The sequence below is a fragment of the Macrobrachium nipponense genome, chromosome 21, assembly GCF_015104395.2.
Source record: "Macrobrachium nipponense isolate FS-2020 chromosome 21, ASM1510439v2, whole genome shotgun sequence".
Taxonomy (NCBI): Eukaryota; Metazoa; Arthropoda; class Malacostraca; order Decapoda; family Palaemonidae; genus Macrobrachium; species Macrobrachium nipponense.
In genome coordinates, this window is record NC_087212.1 from 2653630 (window position 1) to 2674245 (window position 20616).

At 35.8% G+C, this 20616-nt stretch overlaps 1 protein-coding gene across 1 annotated transcript; it reads right to left on the bottom strand.

Annotated features, from left to right (window-relative positions):
* Positions 1-295: 295 nt before the first annotated feature.
* On the bottom strand, positions 296-19988 carry LOC135197697 (multiple epidermal growth factor-like domains protein 6). Its single transcript, XM_064224718.1, has 29 exons — positions 19879-19988; positions 18533-18617; positions 17660-18101; positions 16960-17136; positions 16550-16804; positions 15428-15564; positions 15206-15329; positions 14871-14990; positions 14547-14713; positions 14101-14227; positions 13617-13736; positions 12939-13091; positions 12348-12487; positions 11987-12113; positions 11256-11375; positions 10350-10481; positions 8442-8534; positions 7844-7945; positions 7546-7701; positions 6911-7093; positions 6256-6372; positions 5216-5388; positions 4511-4639; positions 4173-4335; positions 3645-3827; positions 2817-2957; positions 2574-2687; positions 2190-2318; positions 296-803 (listed from the first exon to the last, which is right to left on the bottom strand). Exons 3-29 carry the CDS (start codon positions 18039-18041, stop codon positions 700-702), a joined length of 4068 nt encoding a protein of 1355 aa, XP_064080788.1. The 5' UTR covers positions 18042-18101; positions 18533-18617; positions 19879-19988; the 3' UTR covers positions 296-699.
* Positions 19989-20616: the final 628 nt, after the last annotated feature.

A 20616-nucleotide genomic window follows, 5' to 3' on the forward strand; every position in this document is an offset into this window, starting at 1 on the left:
ATTTTATTAGTTATATTTTCCTAATTATTATTTCATTATTTTGTACTGTTTTATTAATTTTATTCTTATTTTCTCTATACTGCACCTTACATCCATACAAATGTTAACTAACATTAGTTGATATCATCTAGACCAAACATTCCTAGCGGGATAAAACATGGACGATAAGATCGAGAGAGTCTATTAACTTTCGAAGATTAGATAAGGATTCTTCTTAATTCGTCATAACGACATAAAACGATAACTGATGTAAACTATACAGAGTTTCATGGCCGTGATAAATGCCTTTGATTGCTCTTGAAATATGGTCGATAATTAATTATAATCTAAGTCAGTTGGCACCAATAGCGACGTCTTATATGGGATTTCCCTCAAGTTTTAGACTTATATATCCCTCAGCCTGTAGCAGAGTAATACTTCTTCTTGGTCCAGTGATATAAATTCTTCAAATATACAATAGGTTGGAAAGAATGCGAGACTTGTAAGGTTTATTTAATTCAACTGAATGAACTGCAACATTGGGCCATGGTTCACATGGCATATGGTACTACCCACCGAGTCACAGCCAAAATGCGTCGTATAAGCAATATTCCAGTAAATATCTCCTACAATTAATAACACTCAAGCAGTAAATATCTCCTACAATCATTATCACTCAAGCCAATTGCGACTGGCAGATATCTATACTGTCAGCATCGATCAAGGCATCACGTCCAATATCGCTCCGTCCTTCAATCCCATATGCCTATTGAGGTGGCTTCTCATTAGGCCTATGCTTCGTCTCCCTCGAAATTCGGCCAATCCTGTTCCAAGGAAATTATTATTATTATTATTATTGTTGTTGTTGTTGTTGTTGTTGTTGTTGTTATATATATATATATATATAGATAGATATATAGATATATATATATATATTATATATATATAGATATATTAATTTATATTTTATATAATATAATATAGATAAGATATATAATATATATATAACAAGATATATATACTAAAATAAAAAAATATATATATATAATATATAATATATATATATAACAATAATAGAAATAATAATAGAATAATAGTATATATATATAATATATAATAAATATATAGATATATCTCTATATAGATATATATATATAATATATAATATAATAGTATATATATAATATATATATATATATTATATATATATATTATATTAATTAATATTAATATTATATATATATTATAATAATAATTATTAGATTTATAGAATATTATATATATAATATATATATATATATATATATAATATAATATATATATTGATAATATATATATAATATATATATATATAATATATTATATATATATCTATATCTATATCTAATATATATATAACTAGACTATATATATATACATATCTATATATATCTATCTATATATATAATATATATATATATATATATATATATATAGATATAAATAGTATATATATCTATATATAGACATATCTATATATAATAATGATATAATATATATATATATATATGATATATAATAATATATATATCTATATTATCTATTATATATATTATATATATATATATATAGTTATATATATATATATATTAGATATATGATAGTATATATATAATATATATATTATAGATTATATTATTCTATATATATATATATATGTATATATAATAGATATATATATATAGTATATATTAGATATATATATATATATATATATAATATGATATATATATATAGATATATTTATATATATATAAGATAGATATTATATATCTATATATATTTTTAAAAATTAAATAAATATCTATAGATATATATAACTATATATATATAATCTAGATATATGTAGTATATATATTATAATTATATATATATATTTTATATATCTTATATATCTATATATATCTATATATATATTAATATATATAACTAATTCAGCAAATTATCTAAACCACTCGAAACCTTCCTTGCATCGTTAAGTAAATAAAAAATCTAGATAAAATCCCAATCAATACAAAAGCTGTTAACATGGGCAGCCAATCACGCATTACATGAACTATACAATCTTAAGCAGTATTGAAAAAGACTCTTTCATGCATTATTGACATACTTAAACTTTTATTGATCGAAATAACTGGGAAAAGAAAATTAGTACTAGAGATTTATTTTACCTTCTTGACACAGTGATCCTATCCACTCGGGAGGGCAGGAGCACACTCCACTCACAGGGTCGCAGGTTCCTCCATTCATACATTCACACGTCTCTTGGCACTGGATTCCGAAAGTGCCTGGTCTGCATGCTAAGGAAATGATACTATAAATGTACACGCTATACAAATTATACTCGTGTATATATATACATCTATCAGACATTGATGGGCGGTAGAAAGGTAAACAGATAAAGTACAAACATACAACGAAATTCTTTTGTAATTGTCTTATATGAATTAGGCATTTTTTAATTTTTATTTTCTGTAGAGATCACTTCTATGTGAAATTTTTTGTGCAATGTTTTTCTTTAAAACAATCAACTATAAATATTTCTTCTCACTTACAAGCAGAGCATAATTCTCCATACAGTCCAGGTGGGCAGAGACAGACCCCAGTTTCTCCAGTGCATCGAAATGCACCGCAGTTACACCTTCTAGAGCAGTTGGTACCGAAAGTTCCTAGTGAAGGAAAACGTAATCATTCTTATTACCTTAAATTTATGATCACGGGAACATCTGACGTAAAATTAGTTACCAAAACATAAGCCTTTATTGTCAGAAGGAGCATGTGGTACTATGTCTACTTGCCTCTTCTGCAGCGGATATTGCAGCTTTCGCCTGTGAATCCAGGAGCACAAAGGCACTGGCCGTTTTTGGGGTCACACGTCCCTCCATTTTCACAAAGGCATAGACTTTTGCACTCTGCACCGTAGAATCCACCTGGGCATTCTGCAATGGGGGGAAAAAGGGCCGTAAGAAATCAAATACACAAGTGGTCTACTCATGGCAATTATTATTCACTGGAGGACCTATATTGTTAAAAATTGCCAATAACAAATATGTACGCAAGTGGTATGTTTACTCACGGCAATTATTATGTACTTGAGGACCTATATTGTCAAAAATTGCTAATAGCAAATACGCAAGTGGTTTAATCACGGAAATTATTATACACTGGAGGACCTATATTGTAAAATAATTGCTAATAATATAGCTTTGTAAAGACTCTACCAGCAGCTCTGACCGAGGTATCCTCATCTGCCTATTTATGTAAGAGATGTAGCAAATACAAAGATAGTTTAAACATAGCAATTATTATACTCAAGGGTACCCATAGTGTCGAAAATTGCTGATAATACAGGAGCTTCAAGATAATTTCCAACCATAAGGACATCAAATATCCTATTGAAGCTCTGATCAAGGTAGCTACATCTGGCTGTTTATGTGCAGACCAATGGAGCGAGAGTTGACGCCCAGAAACCTAAACTTGGAGTATATTAACTCTAAAATATAGTTACATACGAAATGCGGTTACCCATTGCAGTCCACTTATGGATTTATGTTACAAATGACCTGGGAATTGATATAAAACAATGAGTTTGGTATCTGAGTAACAAAAAGACCTTCTCAACTCACCGAGTTCACAGAACCTCCCATAACGACCTTCTGTGCAAATGCAGCATCCAGTGTATCGATTGCAAGTGCCGTTGGCATAACAGCCACACTCTAGCTGGCAATTGGGTCCGTAATGATCTGGAGGACAGGCCTCATCACAAGAAGAACCAGTCCATCCGATGCCACACTGACAGTTGCCTGTCTCTGGGGACGAGTTTTTTGTCAGTTTCGAGTTTTGAAAAATGGATTCTTTTTAGGTTACAGTATACAGAAATTAATGACTGACATTTTTTTTTGGTATTTTATGATATATTATTATTATACACAAATCATGATGATGATAGAAATAATGATTTATTATCAATAACTGTGTTTCTTTGCTCAGTCATCAACTTAGGAAATATCTTGAGCAACAAGTCGATCTCAGAAATTAATGTTTTATGCATCTGATAATTAACAACCATACGCTCTTTTCAAGAGAATAATAATAATAATAATAATAATAATAATAATAATAATAATAATAATAATAATAATAATAATAGTTACCAGGGTCACAAATGCCCCCATTAGAGCAACGGCATTGAGAACTGCAGTTAATGCCAAAGGTGTTGTGCGGGCATCGAGTCTCGCAAATACTTCCGGTATACCCTGCTGGGCACTGGCAGGTTCCATCCTCGTTGCACTGAGCTCCATGCTGGCAGTCGCAAAACTGAGAGAGAGAGAGAGAGAGAGAGAGAGAGAGAGAGAGAGAGAGAGAGAGAGAGAGAAATGCTTTAGGTTAAATTAATGATGGCTGACTCTACAGGTTGAATTCAATAATAGCTCCCACAACATAATACAATATACTGAATCTGAATCTTTTAATGGCGGGTTTTGTGACCTACCTGGGTACAGTTATTCCCAAAAGTACCAGGAGGACAACGCAGGGCACAGGTCGGGCCGAAGTAATTAGAAGCGCAAACACAACCTCCGTTTTGAGGGTTACATTCTCCAGAGTGTTCACACTTGCAGATCTGTCAAGGGATATGAAACAAGCAGTCAGTTTTAGCAGTTTTGAAGCCAGCAAACAGAGCATTAAGGACAAGTTTCTGATTACACAAAAAACTGATCTAGTAAACATATATTGAAATAAGGACAAGATCTGATGACACAAAAAAATTATCTAGTAAACATTTATTGAAATTTAGTGACATTCCATTTCCTGAAAGGTGTTGATTTCCAGTTTTCAGGATTCCATGTGAATTTTCAAACTGTCAAGGATAAAAAATTCTGATTACACAAAAAATTGTCCATAAAACACTGATCAAAATTCAATGACAACAATACCTGTAAGTTTTCATTTCCAGATTTTAGAATCCTCGTCGAATTTTTTTTTAACACAGTGGGACTTTTTTCAAGCGAATAAAAATCAAACAAATGAGAAATTAGCAGCCAAATTAAAATTGAAGGATTTTATACTCAAGACTATTCTTTCTAGGGCAGAACATTTCTCACCCTTTAAGTATATGAAAATTATAGTATATTCTTATTAGGTAGGAGAATTTCTACATTAAGAATAGCAGGGCTATTTACATAGCCTTTTTCCTCACCAAATCACATTTTGCCCCATAGTAACCAGAAGGGCATTCTGCCCTTCGGCAGTCCGTGCCACCAGACCCCGCTGGGCAGTAGCAGTCTCCCGTAGCAGCATTACAGAGGAGCTTCGGATTGTTGCACTGGCATTTGTTCTTGCAACCATGGCCCCAGTATCCTTCTGGACATTCTGAAGAAGAAGAAGTTGTTACTCCAGTAACCTGCTGATCTCTCTTTGTTTACAATCTTGTTGCTGTATCACAGTTTACGGTAGTAACAAATATTTCTGACAAACATATATATATATATATATATATATATATATATATATATATATATATATATATATATATATATATATATAACCATCATATATATATATATATATATATATATATATATATATATATATATATATATATATATATATATACAAATATTGTATTGTTTTTGCAATTTTTTTCTCAAAATTTTATTATTTCTATAACAGATTTCTCATTTTCTTCTTTTCCAATTTTTAAATTTGTTATTATTATCTAAATCTTCAATATTATTATTTTGCCATTATCTTTCATTTATGGGGGCATGTTGCCCATGTGGGGGCACCCTGGATCAGCTAGAGGTCCTCATAAGTGAATGTCGAGACCGGCTTCTTAAGTTGAAAACCTGGATATACTGTGGTTTTATAACTCAACAATTATTTCTGATAAGAACTTTTATCAAGCCATATTTATGATAAAATACTGCCAGCACTATATAACTGAACACCTTGAAGGCCATTCAGAGACAATTAGCAAGGATGTAGGTAAAAAGTATATATTTTCAATATTTAGTCACTGTTCCACTACTGTGGTTCAATTAAATTATCAATGAATAGGCGATTTCCTTAACCTTTTGAGGCAAATGCTAGTAAACTTATTACTGTTGCAATTTGAAAAGGATTAATAATTTTAGTTTTTTCATATTCTCTACAGGTCTGGGATGCTTAAGGACACTGGGTTGCTCTTTCCAATTGCTCATAGCAGTTGGAATACTTCTACCTTACTGTAGTACTTACTATCTTCGCAGTGATCTCCTATATACCCAGGTGGGCATCGACATACCCCAGTGATGTGGTTGCAGTTTATCTCTCCGGCGCAACTGCAAGCTTGTTTACAACTTTCGCCCCAAGATCCTGTTTGTTGAGAGAAATAGGTTTAATTTCTGCATCTTTTTTTGTACACTGACAGAAAAAGTTTTAACTTCTACGAACGTTTTCACTGAGAGAAACCAATGAATTTTTACACCCGTCCTCACTGAGGTAAATAGTTTTGTATTTTTACAAAATTTGTCAACGCAAAATCTTTAGTGTCTACACATGCTTTCAGGGGTTAACATAGTTCTGTAGTATCTTTTATTTTTTTCTATTTCTGAATAAGTCCGGTACAAGTGAGAAACATCTGAAACTTTATAGATACAGTCACCTGCGCAAATGTGAGCAGATTTCATAAAAGCAGGTAATCAAATTCGGTACTTTTGGAAATCGCTGTGGCCTGAGATTTCTGATTTATGAATGAAAAGATCACAGAGACCAATATTCATCTAAGGTGCTATACTATCAAACATTCTGAAGCAGTAATATTGACGCTATGAGTTATAATTTTATTCTCTCTCTCTCTCTCTCTCTCTCTCTCTCTCTCTCTCTCTCTCTCTCTTCTTTTCTAGATACTTACCTCTCTCACATGGCAAATGACAGTAGTGACCACGCCACCCTGGAGTACACTTGCAATCTCCCGTTAGCGGATGACATTGGGCTCCATTCTGACACTTGCAGTTCCGCCTGCACCCAGGGCCATATCTCCCTTCGGGGCACTTTTCGGCTATGAGGAGACTCGCCCTGAGGAGAGCGCTGTTCGCTATAATGCACAGCGGGAAAATAATCGTTGCATTATTTTCATTTTGAATGTTTTTTTACATTGTTAGGGACTATTTAATTCATTGTTAATGCGAGAAAGAAACGTATAAATTCCTTTTGGATATCTTAAGTATTTTTATAAAGTTATCTGAAGGTGTAACTAAGAAAAGTCATATATACTTGGTGAACATTTGTTGTCCTTATTAGTGTCAATGAACAGCATAAAAACACTTGTAGTTATCACTACATCAATTAAAAAACAACAAACTTACTTTAAAAACATCTGCTACATCCTCCACTATAAAATCAATTTGGTATAACTATAAACTAGAACAACAAAATTATCAAGAACTTCACTTATTATCTATAATGATAAACACGTTGCAAAAAGTCCTTTTCCATCCTTAATGTCTAAAATAGCACAAATACCTTGAAATGGATTTACAAACCTACCTTGAGGACAGTTGACATCCTTAGATTTAGGACCACAGGGACAAGTGCCGTTGGTGGGGTTGCAGACGACTCCCACGCCACAGCGACACCTCTTGTGGCACTCTGGACCCCAGAAGCCTTTTGGGCAAGGGCGCGAACACAGCATTCCTTGCCATCCTGAATGAGTATAACCAGTACAGGGTTAAGTTTACATTTACGCAGAGAGGATATGAGCTCACTCCACGCACGCTTAGTACGTGAAAATGTAAACAAAAAAACCACACAGAACATCGTACGTGACTTTAACCAATTATCGTACCTGGTTTGCAAGTGCAGGAGCCAGAGACGTGATTGCAAGACGCACCGTTACGACAGTTGCATTTGAGAGTGCAGTGCCGTCCGTATGTCCCTTCTTCGCAAGCTGTTGGAAGGGCGTTGGGAAACTGCTGTAGTAGGTACTACATGTGTCAAGACCAGAACATCTGTCTTAGACACATGCACACCTACTTTTTATAATAACGGGTTAACAAGTAGTTGAATCACAACAAAAAACTCTCTCTCTCATCGTACGTCAGTTTGCTCTTCTTTACCATTAATGCATTCTATCATTCAGGCCAGTTACTTATCTTCTAAAGTGTCCATGGAGATAGAAATCTTAGTCCTAACTGTTGCAGATTTATAGCAAAGTGTCCTTAGGGAAAGTTTTTACTTTAGGGAGTTTAGGGGAAAAAAATTTCTAATCCTAACTGTTGCAGATTTATACCAGCAACAAAATGCCTATAAAACATAGTGTTATATTTAAAAAAATTCTCAATTTCAGTGTATGTGACGTCCATTATTGTATATTTCTAATACCTTACAGCATGTATGGTCAGTACGCATTGTATACATCAGGTCAGTATACATTGTATACTTACGTAGCTCACAGTATGTTCCCCTCCACCCGGCTGTGCAAACACACCTCATCGATTCTGTCTCACACTTTCCTTCGTTCTTGCAACCACATTTACCTGTTTAATTAAGAAAGAAATGGAATAACGATTATGTAGTTCACTAATCTCCCCTTCCACACCTTCCTTTTCCCTGTCACTGAATTTAAAAGCAATCGATTAATTTTAAGTCTTTTGAGGGCTTATTCTTTTATTGGATTACCTTTTTAAGGGCTTACTCCCTTAAAGGGCTTACTCTTTAGGGGGCTTACTATTTTATGGGTTTACTCTTTTAAGGGCTTACTCCTTTAAGGGCTTACTCCTTCTAGGGGTTACACTTTTAAGGGCTTACTCCTTTTAGGGGTTACACTTTTAAGGGCTTACTCCTTTTAGGGGTTACACTTTTAAGGGCTTACTCCTTTTAGGGGTTACACTTTTAAGGGCTTACTCCTTTTAGGGGTTACACTTTTAAGGGCTTACTCCTTGAAGGGGTTACACTTTTAGGGGCTAACGCTTTTATTGGCTTACTCTTTTGAGGGCTTACTCCTTTAATGGATTACTCCTTTAAGGGCTTACTCTTTTAAGAGCTTACTCCTTTAACGAGTTACTCTTTAAGGGCTTACTCTTTTAAGGGCTTACTCCTTTAATGGCTTACTCCTTTAAGGGCTTACTCTTTTAAGAGCTTACTCCTTTAACGAATTACTCTTTAAGGGCTTACTCTTTTAAGGGCTTACTCCTTCAATGGCTTACTCCTTTAAGCAGAAAATATCATGGAACTAAAAATATCAGAAAGAGCAAGCAGAGGTAGATTAATAGTGCCCAAAAATATACCAGGAAAAATAAGGAAAGCACACAGGACATTAATCCACTACGCACCAGCATCGATAATGCAGCGTCTATTCAATGCGTTGCCAGCTCATCTGAGGAATATATCAGGAGTGAGCGTAGATGTGTTTAAGAATAAGCTCGACAAATATCTAAACTGCATCCCAGACCATCCAAGATTGGAAGATGCAAAATATACCGGAAGATGTACTAGCAACTCTCTGGTAGACATTAGAGGTGCCTCACACTGAGGGACCTGGGGCAACCCGAACAAGATGTAAGGTCTGTAAGGTAAGGTAAGGTCTCTTTTAAGGGCTTACTCCTTTAATGGGTTACTCCTTTAATGGGTTACTCTTTAAGGGCTTACTCTTTTAAGGGCTTACTCCTTTAACGGGTTATTCTTTAAGGGCTTACTCCTTTAACGGGTTACTCCTTAAGGGCTTACTCTTTTAAGGGCTTACTGCTTTAAGGGGTTACTCGTTTAAGGGCTTACACTTTTTTAATGGTTTACACTTTTAAGGGCTTACTCTTGTAAGGGCTTACTCTTTTAAGGGCTTACTCCTTTAACGGGTTACTCTTTAAGGGCTTACTCCTTTAACGGGTTATTCTTTAAGGGCTTACTCTTTTAAGGGCTTACTCCTTTAAGGGGTTACTCGTTTAAGGGCTTACACTTTTTTAATGGCTTACACTTTTAAGGGCTTACTCTTGTAAGGGCTTACTCCTTTAAGGGCTTACTCTTTTAAGGGATTACTCTTTTAAGGGATTACACTTTTTAGGGCTTACTCCTTTAATGGCTTACTCTTTTAAGGGATTACTCTTTTAAGGGATTACACTTTTTAGGGCTTACTCCTTTAAGGGCTTACTCTTTTAAGGGATTACTCTTTTAAGGGATTACACTTTTTAGGGCTTACTCCTTTAATGGCTTACTCCTTTGAGAGGTTACTTTTTACAGGCCTTCCTATATTAAGGCCTTACTTGTTTAAGGGTTTATCTTTTTATGGCTTACTGCTTTAATGGCTTAGTCCATTAAAGGGGTTACACTTTTTAGGTCTTGCTCTTTTGAGGACTTACTTTCGGCAGATTCAGGAGGCCCAATGGGGTTGTAAGTCCTGATGAGGTCGTCTGTCAGAGTCTTGAAATCACGTCTAGACGAGGCTGACAGTTCCGTCCATTCGTCGACGGCGCCCCTGACATCGTTGGTTCCTGCAATGACAGAAAGGCCTGATTTGGCCGGCTGTTTAAAACTGCAGTGTTTTCTGCTTTTTATTTTATGGGTTCTGTTTGGAGTTTTCTAAAACTTGGCTGTCCAACTTCTTCAACTTTACGTTGTTCCAGTTTTCAATTATCATTCAAGAAATAATATTATTAATAATAACTGACTTCTATTATAAAAATTTTTTTTTGGTCAATTTATAAAATTGCTCAAAGATGCAGAGAAGGCAACCTAGTGTCCCTAAATAGCCCAAACCCGAAGAAAGCCATACAGCTGCCTTTTAAAAAATGAAAGGTTATACATCAGGAAAAGCAGAGTCGAGACGAAAGTTCCAAAGCTGGCAGTAGAACGAAATAAAGGTCATGAAGATCTTTCCAAGGCATCCTATTTCTGCAGTCCAAAGCAAGATACTTGTCAGGTCAGAGGTCACCAGCTAAGGTCAATAATGGCCCTCCATCATCAAAAGGTTTCTGCAGTCAAAAGCAAGATACTTATCAAGTCAGGTCAAAGGTCATGAGCTGAGGTCACGAAGGTCATCCATCATCACATATCAGGTCAAAGATCACGAGCTGAGGTCACAGTGGTCCTCCATCATCATAAAAAGGTTTCTGCAACCTAAAGCAAGATACTTATCAAGTCAGGTCAAAGGTCACGAGATGAGGTCACGAATGTCTTCCATCATCACATCAGGTCAAAGATCATGAGCTGAGGTCACAGTGGTCCTCCATCATCAAAAGGTTTTTGCAACAAAGAGCAACACTTACTCTCACAATTCGTCTCGTTGAGCAGCTCAAAGCCAACCATACAGGAGCATACGAAAGATCCTTCTGTATTGCTACAGTTGTGTTCACAGCCTCCGTTACCAGACAAGCATTCGTCTATATCTGTACCAGAAATGAAGAGGGGCTTTCAGTATCTAAAGACGTCATGTCTTAAAACATATTAACAAGTTTTTAAAGCTATAAGCCATATTTAACTAGAACAGTAAATTTCTTGCTGGGCATCAGTTCAAAATTGATCCTACAGATTTCTTGATCTATTACATTATAAGTCCATTTACAAACCTAATCTAGTGGGTCTTCCTAAGAATGAATTTATTTATAAGGACTTAAAAGTAATTCAGTAAGAAAGGACACAAGCTGCCTTTACGCTCCAAAACAGGTTAATGTGAACGCACGAACGAACTAAGAAAGGTTGAAGAAAGTTTACTCATTGCCAGACATGTTCAAATTGTCTGGAAACTTCTGGCAACTATTGCTGCATGTATAGGTGTTTCCTGCCCTATCACAATATGAAATACATGTAGCTTTAAGCTATCTTTCTCATCTGTCTTGGACAACGATCTAATCTGAGCCTCGTGGACATGTTACCAGATTAAACGTGACGTTATTAATATAAATACTTCTGGACACATTAGTACCACCCACGCTGCCCTTATTTCTATAACCATGTTAATACTGTTTCAGTCATATCATGAAATAATACGTTACTTTACCGGCACAAGAAAAACCATCAGTTTCGAGGATGTATCCTAACTGGCAAGTGCATTCGTAGCCATCATTTGTATCAAAACAGTCTTGCTGGCACTTTCTCTCTTCATCTTGGCGCTGACAAGACGTAGGCTGAGAAATGGGAAATAGGAAATTGATGGTTCATTTTGCATAATGTATGGTTAAAGAAACAATACTATATACAAAAAATATTAGCAAAGAGACTGCACAAATACGTTCATGTGAATAAATGCATGTGTACGTTTGCAAAGCGGATTAAACATGAGAGAGAGAGAGAGAGAGAGAGAGAGAGAGAGAGAGAGAGAGAGAGAGAGAGAGACCCTCGAATATGTCACCAACTCATACCTGACAAGATTTGCCGTCTAAATCAAGCACGTACCCCGGAAGGCAGCTACAAGTGCTGCTGCCTTCCGATTCATCGTAGCATATGTGTTGGCAGCCTCCGTTTCCTTCTTGGCAGCCGGCAGCTGATTCAGTTTCATTCGCTACGGGGGAAAGATTGGATTGTTATTTAATACCATATTTTGAAAGGAGAAGAGGGACAGATATTGTCATCTACATAGATAAGCCTATATTCTTTATCTTTTCATATAGGTCTATTGCTGCTTGGCAGTAGATCTTCGTACTAACAAAAAGACATCATTCACTGATAAGCTTCATTATCAAAGCTACGTTTAATTGAACAGTATTGTTTTTGTATTAGTATAAAGTATAAGTAGGAAGAAGTACTGTAATCTATATACATAACAGCCTGGCTTCTTTATTCGTTGCTGTAAGTCTACTGCTGTATGATAGATCTGACATATCGTACTAGCAAACCAGGGCAATCTCTGATAAGCCTCAGATTCAAAGCTACGTTTACTTCAACGGTAAGGTTTTAAGATTAAGAATAAAGCATAACACGCGATAAAAAAAAGTGTTACAAAAAATACTTACGTCTGGGCGACATTCCGTTTTGTCCAAAAGGCCCTAGGGGCTTGTACGTCAAGATGACGTCTTCTGTCAGTGTTTTGAAATCGTGTCTCGACGATGCTGAGGATTCTGTGAACTCCTCCATATCAGGGGTGATACTGGGAGTGCCTGTTACGACTAACAGAAATTTATTATCTTAAAATTTACCTTAAATTTATTTACGTAACGTTGCCAAGATATTATAGTTTTATTTTCGAAAGATGGATTGCTAATAAATCAGCAGCGTAAATTGTCAGATGCTATTTACTTAACAACTATAGATATTAACTTCTCTGAAATATGAAGTTCTACTAAAAGTGGATCGTTCTTTAAAAAAAAATACCAGCTATCTTATTTTGAAACTGAGTTTGTAAGCAATACCTTATGTGTCATACCTTCGTGAAAGAATCCAGAATGGGAGCTCTGTTTAATCTAAAAAAAATATTATCATGTAGCGCTAGACCTACGTCTCGACTTGATAAAATATCAGTGCATAGTGTTTTTCTTGTTATGATTTATAAAAATTTAATGCCCTAACTTTCAAAAATACAATATCAATATCATAACCTTATTCCATAATTAGACATTACGCGACATATAGTTATTACTTTAAAAAATAAAACAAAAATCTCCGTCTAGGAGGAGAAAAATTGAATATCTTACTTTTACACTTCGTTTCGTCTATCAATTCGTAACCAACCATACAGGAACAGCTGTAGGACCCCTCTGTATTATGGCAGAGTTGGGCACACCCGCCGTTGTCTTCCAGACATTCGTCTGTGTCTGAAAGCAAAATAGAAAAAAAAATAGAATGGTTTCACACAGTTTTTCCTTAGATGCTTGAAGACTGATATTCAAATTATCAGACCCAATTAACATATACTAACCTTAATTCGTTAACTTGTTTACGTGGCAAATATGAACTTGGAAACTATAACTGCTAAATAATCAGGAACAAAAAACATCCCTTTGCCATCAGCGGATAATCTCTTAAAGAGGTAGTCTAAGCTAGGTATAGCTCTTTAGACCGACATCCGTCTTGGCAATCAGCAATGAATGAGTCATAGTGACACCCTAAAAGCAACATGAAAGCGACGTAAGCATCATGTAGAGCTCACTATTTTTATGCAAAATCTGGGATCATTACCATCGCAACTGAACCCATCAGAATCGAGGACATATCCTGGCAAACACAAGCATTCGAAACCAACTGGCGTGTCCACACACTCGTGTTGGCATCGTTTGGATTGTTCTTGGTCACATCTCTCCAACTGCTGTAAGTCAGAATTTATGAGTAAGGATTTAAAATCAAGGATAAATTAGTGTTCTATGATTGAAATAAATTGCCAATATATATAGATTGAATTTTTATATATAGATTTTGTAGGTCTATACAAGTCAATATCTGGAACTAGTCTATTTTGGAAAGGATGGACGCCACTGATGGCGTTCACTTTGAATTAGAAATATATCTTTTGGGTTTGTTCCATGAGAGCTTGTATAATAATAATAATAATATGAAGAAGCAGAAAAGGCTTTCATTATTATCAAAATACTGCATACCATTTCCAAAGGTTACGCAACTTGCCGTACCTGACACGACCTGCCATCCGGGTCAAGGAAGTACCCAGGGTGACAGCTGCAGAGACTGCCGTTGGCAACATCATGGCAAAGCTGTTGGCAACCGCCGTTGCCATCATGGCAATTCCCACTGGGTGCTTTCTCCGTCACCATGGATAAGGCAACAAGGGGCTGAAAGCCTGGGTTTGGGAAAATTAGGATATAACTCGTGAATAATTTAAGTGAAATGATTAAACATTTATAGATAAACCAAATAACATGAATGAAAGGCAGTATATGTAAAATCAATTAAAATTCATAAGTAATTATGAAGCAAGGAGACAAGATAAGACCTACTTCTGCAAAGCGTTCCATTCCACAACTGGTATCCGGTTCTACAAGAGCAGAAGTAAGACCCGTCCGTGTTCGTGCAGACTTGTTCACAGCCTCCGTTGTCATGCGAGCACTCGTCTGTTTCTGTAGGAGGAGAAATGGAGATTTAACGAATTGAGGGATTAATTTCAAAGGGGACGCAGCCGCTGCAGTCCTAAATGTTTTAACAATAATAAAAAATTACAGCACTGGTGCAAGTAGTAGTAGCAGTAACAGTAGTACTAGTATTGCAGTGGATAGAGGGAAGACAAGTTAAATATAAGCATTTAGCTCTTTATATAGCAGTGTATTACCATTACCTATGCACGTAATCCCATCGGTATCGAGTAAATAACCTGGCGGACAGGTACACCGGAAGCCACCAGGTGTGTCGACGCACGCGTGCTGACACTGATTTCGTCTAGGCCTGCATCCTTTCTCTTCCTGGAAAAAAAAAAGGGATGGTGATGAAGAAATAACAAATACAGGAAAAACAGTCTTCATATCACTCACATCACCAATGACATACCGTTATGACGTACCTGACAGGATTTGCCATCAAGTTGCAGGGCGTATCCGGGATAGCAGCTACAGAAAGGACCACCAGAACCATTATGACATCGGTGTTGGCAGTCTCCATTTCTCACGAGGCATTGGTCTGTCAGTTCCATGTCTGTCACTGCATTGGTAGGATAATACTTAGTGAGATTTTGAGGTGGTGATATTATGAATATAAATATGCAGATATTTTGTTGTATATTTACAGCTAATTTTTCTCTGGTCACCAATTTACAGAAGGCATGAGGATCTGTACTAAAGTTTTGTGGTTCATATAGAACATTATTAGATGGTTGGTTAACTCTGTTCCTGTGGATAAACTCATATCACTTACAGAGCCACCTCTTTTTTTATATACAATTTTCTTTCTCTGTATGTGTACCAGTCTGCATTCCTGTACATAACTATATTTACAGATACGTATATGCATGTGGTACATCAATCCATATAATTTACGAATTCTGTATACAAGTTCCAATCTAAAATTGTCCTGGGTCTATATACACAAAATACTTTAATACACACATATATATGTGCATGTGTACATACATACATACATGCACAAACATAATTGATTATATATATATATATATATATATATATATATCATATATATATATATATATATACACAATACTGTATATATATATTATATATATATATATATAAATATATATATATATATATATATATACATATATACAGTAAACCCCGCTATTTGCGGATTTATCTATGGATCCTATATACCAATTATTCATGGAAAATTCGCCTATAAATATTCACCAATTACTGTATTTTCATATTAGTTTCATGACTAAATACACTTTTTGTGATAAATCTATTAATATACTCCAGTATAAGCATTTTTAAGAGTTTTTCTTTTTAACTATCAAAATAGGCAGTTCTAAGCATTTTTAGAGGGGTTATAAGTATTCGCAGATTTTAGCTATCCCATCTCCCGCGAATATGGGGTTTTGCTTTACATATATATACATATATGCATGTGTATGTGTGTGCATATATACAAATCATATTATCATACATATACACGTCATTAGAGCACAGGCCTATGAACGAAAACAACAAAAGTTCCCGAGAACACTTACGATAACAGGTCTTTTTATCTAAGCTCATTCGATAACCATGACTGCAAAGGCACGGATTCAGACCCCAGGCGTTGCAGCACAGGTGGTGGCAACCGCCACCCGCCCTACAGTCCCCCGGGCCACTGCAGGTGGGCCTGTACTCCAACAGGACGAAACCTACATCGCAGGTGCAGGTTGTAACTCCGGAGGACCGTTGGCAGTGCTCCCTGGGTCCAGCACCTATGGTCTGGTTCTGGCTGTCTGGTTTGGTGTGCCCTAGACGCAATAATAATAATAAGAGATATATTCAGTGGCAAAATAACTGCAGACATAAGAAGAAAAGAAAGAAGAGGAGGATATATATATATACATATAAAAGTTTTGCCAACACCGTCGAAAACGGTTAAAAAATTTCTCATTGCTAGACGTACCCAGTTTACCAAGACCCTCCGCCTTCGTTTTCTTGTCCTTCTTCTGATTTGGTTTCTGCTTATTTCTTGCTGGTTTTCCATTCCCGCATTTATTTATTTTCCTTTCCTTTTTCTTGTGATTTTTCTTCTTGGCATTTTGTTTCTTCTTCTTCTGGGTTTTGGTCTTCTTCTTTGGAACTTGAAAAGGGAATAGAATGCAGAAAGAGTTCAGTGGGACTTGATTTTAAAAGAAATTCATGTTATATAAGCATGAAAGGGGTAGTGCATAGGATAATAATAATTATAATAATATATTTCGGATAGCAATTCAAATGCATTATTTTACAGCAGGCTACAATTTTATCTATCACTTAAAAAAATACTTATATGAAAAAAGTACTACACTTATCAAAATTTACCATTTTTTCTTGACAGTGGTACTAGCACGAGGAATGGCATTTTGTTTCTTCTTCTTCTGGGTTTTGGTCTTCTTCTTTGGAACTTGAAAAGGGAATAGAATGCAGAAAGAGTTCAGTGGGACTTGATTTTAAAAGAAATTCATGTTATATAAGCATGAAAGGGGTAGTGCATAGGATAATAATAATTATGATAATATATTTCGGATAGCAATTCATATGCATTATTTTACAGCAGGCTACAATTTTATCTATTACTTATAAAATACTTATATGAAAAAAGTACTACACTTATCAAAACTTACCTTTTTTCTTGACAGTGGTACTAGCACGAGGAATGCAGATTTTGCTTTCCTTCTTTCCCTCTCCAAGCGCCTGTTGGACACCTTTGTCGAATTTTACTTCACTTCTGTCACTTCCACAGACACGACCTTTGCACCTCTGGTCACGTGACCCAGGAACATGAGTTTGTCTCTGCAAGGCTAGACCCATAGTTTGGCGTTGTCGTCTCAAAACCACAGAAGGAACATCGAACTGTTTTCCTTCCAGATTCTCTGTTCTTGGGAAGACTTCGCCGTGTAATTCATACACCTGGTGGTTATGCACTATTCTTAAAGGGTGGTGGCCCCCTGGGATCTTACCTTGGTGGGTGTCACATCCACTGACGTCATCTGGGTGATGCCACATTTTCCGAGAATGGCGTCCATGTGTTTGTATGATGCTAGTACTAGGTCCTTCACCATTTTGCTGTAATGGATATATTGAGCTTGGTCATTCATTCTCTCTCTCTCTCTCTCTCTCTCTCTCTCTCTCTCTCTCTCTCTCTCTCTCTCTCTTTCTCTCTCTCTCAGTAAAATGATAGTACTAGGTCCTTCGCTACTTTGATGTAATGGAAATATTTATCTCTCTGTCTGTCTCAGTAAAATTCTAGTACTATGTCCTTTGCTACTTTGCTGTGATATAAATATTTCTCTCTCTCTCTCTCTCTCTCTCTCTCTCTCTCTCTCTCTCTCTCTCTCTCTCTCTCTCTCTCTCAGTAAAATTCTAGTACTATGTTCTTTGCTACTTTTTTGTAATGGAAATATTTAGTTTGGTCATTCATCTCTCTCTCTCTCTCTCTCTCTCTCTCTCTCTCTCTCTCTAAATCATTAAAAGTTTAGCTAATGATCATCGCTTACCTGCCCAATTGTCCATCCAGGACAGCAAGCGTAAAGTCTAGCAGGTACCTCTGTAACATTTCTTCTCTTGCCGACTTCACTTGGCCTGCCAGTGAACAATTTGAGAGAGCAATGCTTCGTTTGCTCGTTAATACATAAATTAGAAATCAAACGGGGAACTGTCTTATAGTATATAAGTTATATTCTATTTTAAAAACCAAAAATTATGGAGAAGCATCACTTGATACTATACCTGCAAACGTTGAATCCTTAACCTAAATTTAAAAATGATTCTGCATTATGTACACATTTACTCAAAATTTCACTATGGGTCAATTATGAGGAAATGCCAAAACTGAAGTAGAGATATAAGAACATGAGAGGAGATCAATAGTAAATTTAGCATGATTGGCAGGTCCTTAGTTCATATACATATCTCCAAGAGGAACATATTGTAGCTTAGTCTGAAGGTTTCATTACTAAGCACAAGGATAACTTAGAACTATACGCTCTAAGGCTAAGCAAATCATCTTATTTTTGAGTGATCACCTCGGCGAATTATACATGTGGCGTTGCAAGACGTGACCATATTATAATGAACAAGAACTGCCGGAAGGTATAACTCATGGACAGAGGCAATCACGACGTGAACCTGGCTTCCTAAGAAGAAGAAAAGGAGGGGGAGGAGGAGGATCTGGGCCGGCTCCTCAAAAGCTTCCTGACTCACTAATAAGACAGGGAGATCGTTTTCGATCGATCGTTGCATAATAATTGATTTTGCAATTCATTTCGTGATGTCGTGGAAATGAAAAGACTTAAAATATAGACATTTCAGACTCGTCATGCCTTTATGTGGTTTGGAATAATCCAATACGACAATGAAAAGGTATATGTAGGCTACGCAGTGGTATATCATTAGACTAATGATTGACAAAAAATGTGAGTTACATATGAATGCCTCAAGACGAGATTAATATTAACAACTGGAAAATGGTATATAAAGTATACTTTTTAATCTTGCTTTGCCAAATTAATGGTTATAACTATATCCAGTATCTCATTCGTAAGCAACCAACGGCAATTTAAATATGGAATTATCTACGGAGTCCACCCAATCACGATCATGCAAAGGAAAATGAATCTTCACCAAGGGGAGGGGGTAAGGTTACTCTAATTGCAAGAAACTAAATCTCTCTCTCTCTCTCTCTCTCTCTCTCTCTCTCTCTCTCTCTCTCCATGCTTGCGTTAAAGGCAATCAAAAAATATAAACAATGTCCATTCTAAATATCGCCATGGATTTGAAACATCAGCGTAACTCTCATCTAAAAATTAAATAACATTTTAAGAGACTACGTCCATTTGCTTACGTTAAAAAACGGCTGAAAAATTGATTCAGGTTCGTCGACGGCCTCCCTTCCTTGGGCGTCTCTGCAGTTGCTCTGAATTCACAGACGTGTGACCTGAGGAACAAGAAGTCCACAAGTTAATGATTATTGGGTATTCTACAGTGAATTTAACCTACACTTACCAAAACAGCTGACAAGAGGTCCACAAGTTGATGATTATTTGATATTCTACGATGAATTTAACCTACACTAACCAAAACAGCTGACTTTTTCCCTAAAAGTCGTATAACTTTCATAGTATATATTCACCAATGATGTATGATATCTGATGACACATACCTGGATAAACCAATGGGTTTAGCAAGCTCATACCAAATGAATCTGAGAGAGCCAGGAGGCTAATACGCTTCGGTGCCACATCTTTTATTTTCCACAGATTAATCCCAATTTCGAGGCCATAAAAGATCAGGCATGGCAGCTAATACAAAAAACGATAAATGGATAAATGTAATCAAATGCTAAGGATAAAACACGGCATGAAACAAACAAAAATGAGATGTAACACTTGAATACAATAACATGAATAGTGTACTATGTATAGGACTAAGAAATATTGTTCACGAAATATGGAAAACAATGAGCAGGAGAGTTTTTACCACATCAAATGAAAGCATGAGACGCATATCCTTGTTATCAATAAGCAATTCATGTAGACAATTTATTTTCAGACTTGGGGAGGGTTTGGTAAACAACGATTAC

Coding starts and splice junctions, on each gene's coding strand:
- LOC135197697 (XM_064224718.1), bottom strand. CDS start 18,041: ATGTGGCATCACCCAGATGACGTCAGTGGATGTGACACCCACCAAGGT. Junction 15,330..15,427: donor TTGATGGCAAATCCTGTCAG/GTACGTCATAAC, acceptor TTTTTTTTCCAG/GAAGAGAAAGGATGCAGGCC. Junction 7,946..8,441: donor GGGAACATACTGTGAGCTAC/GTAAGTATACAA, acceptor CCCTTCCAACAG/CTTGCGAAGAAGGGACATAC.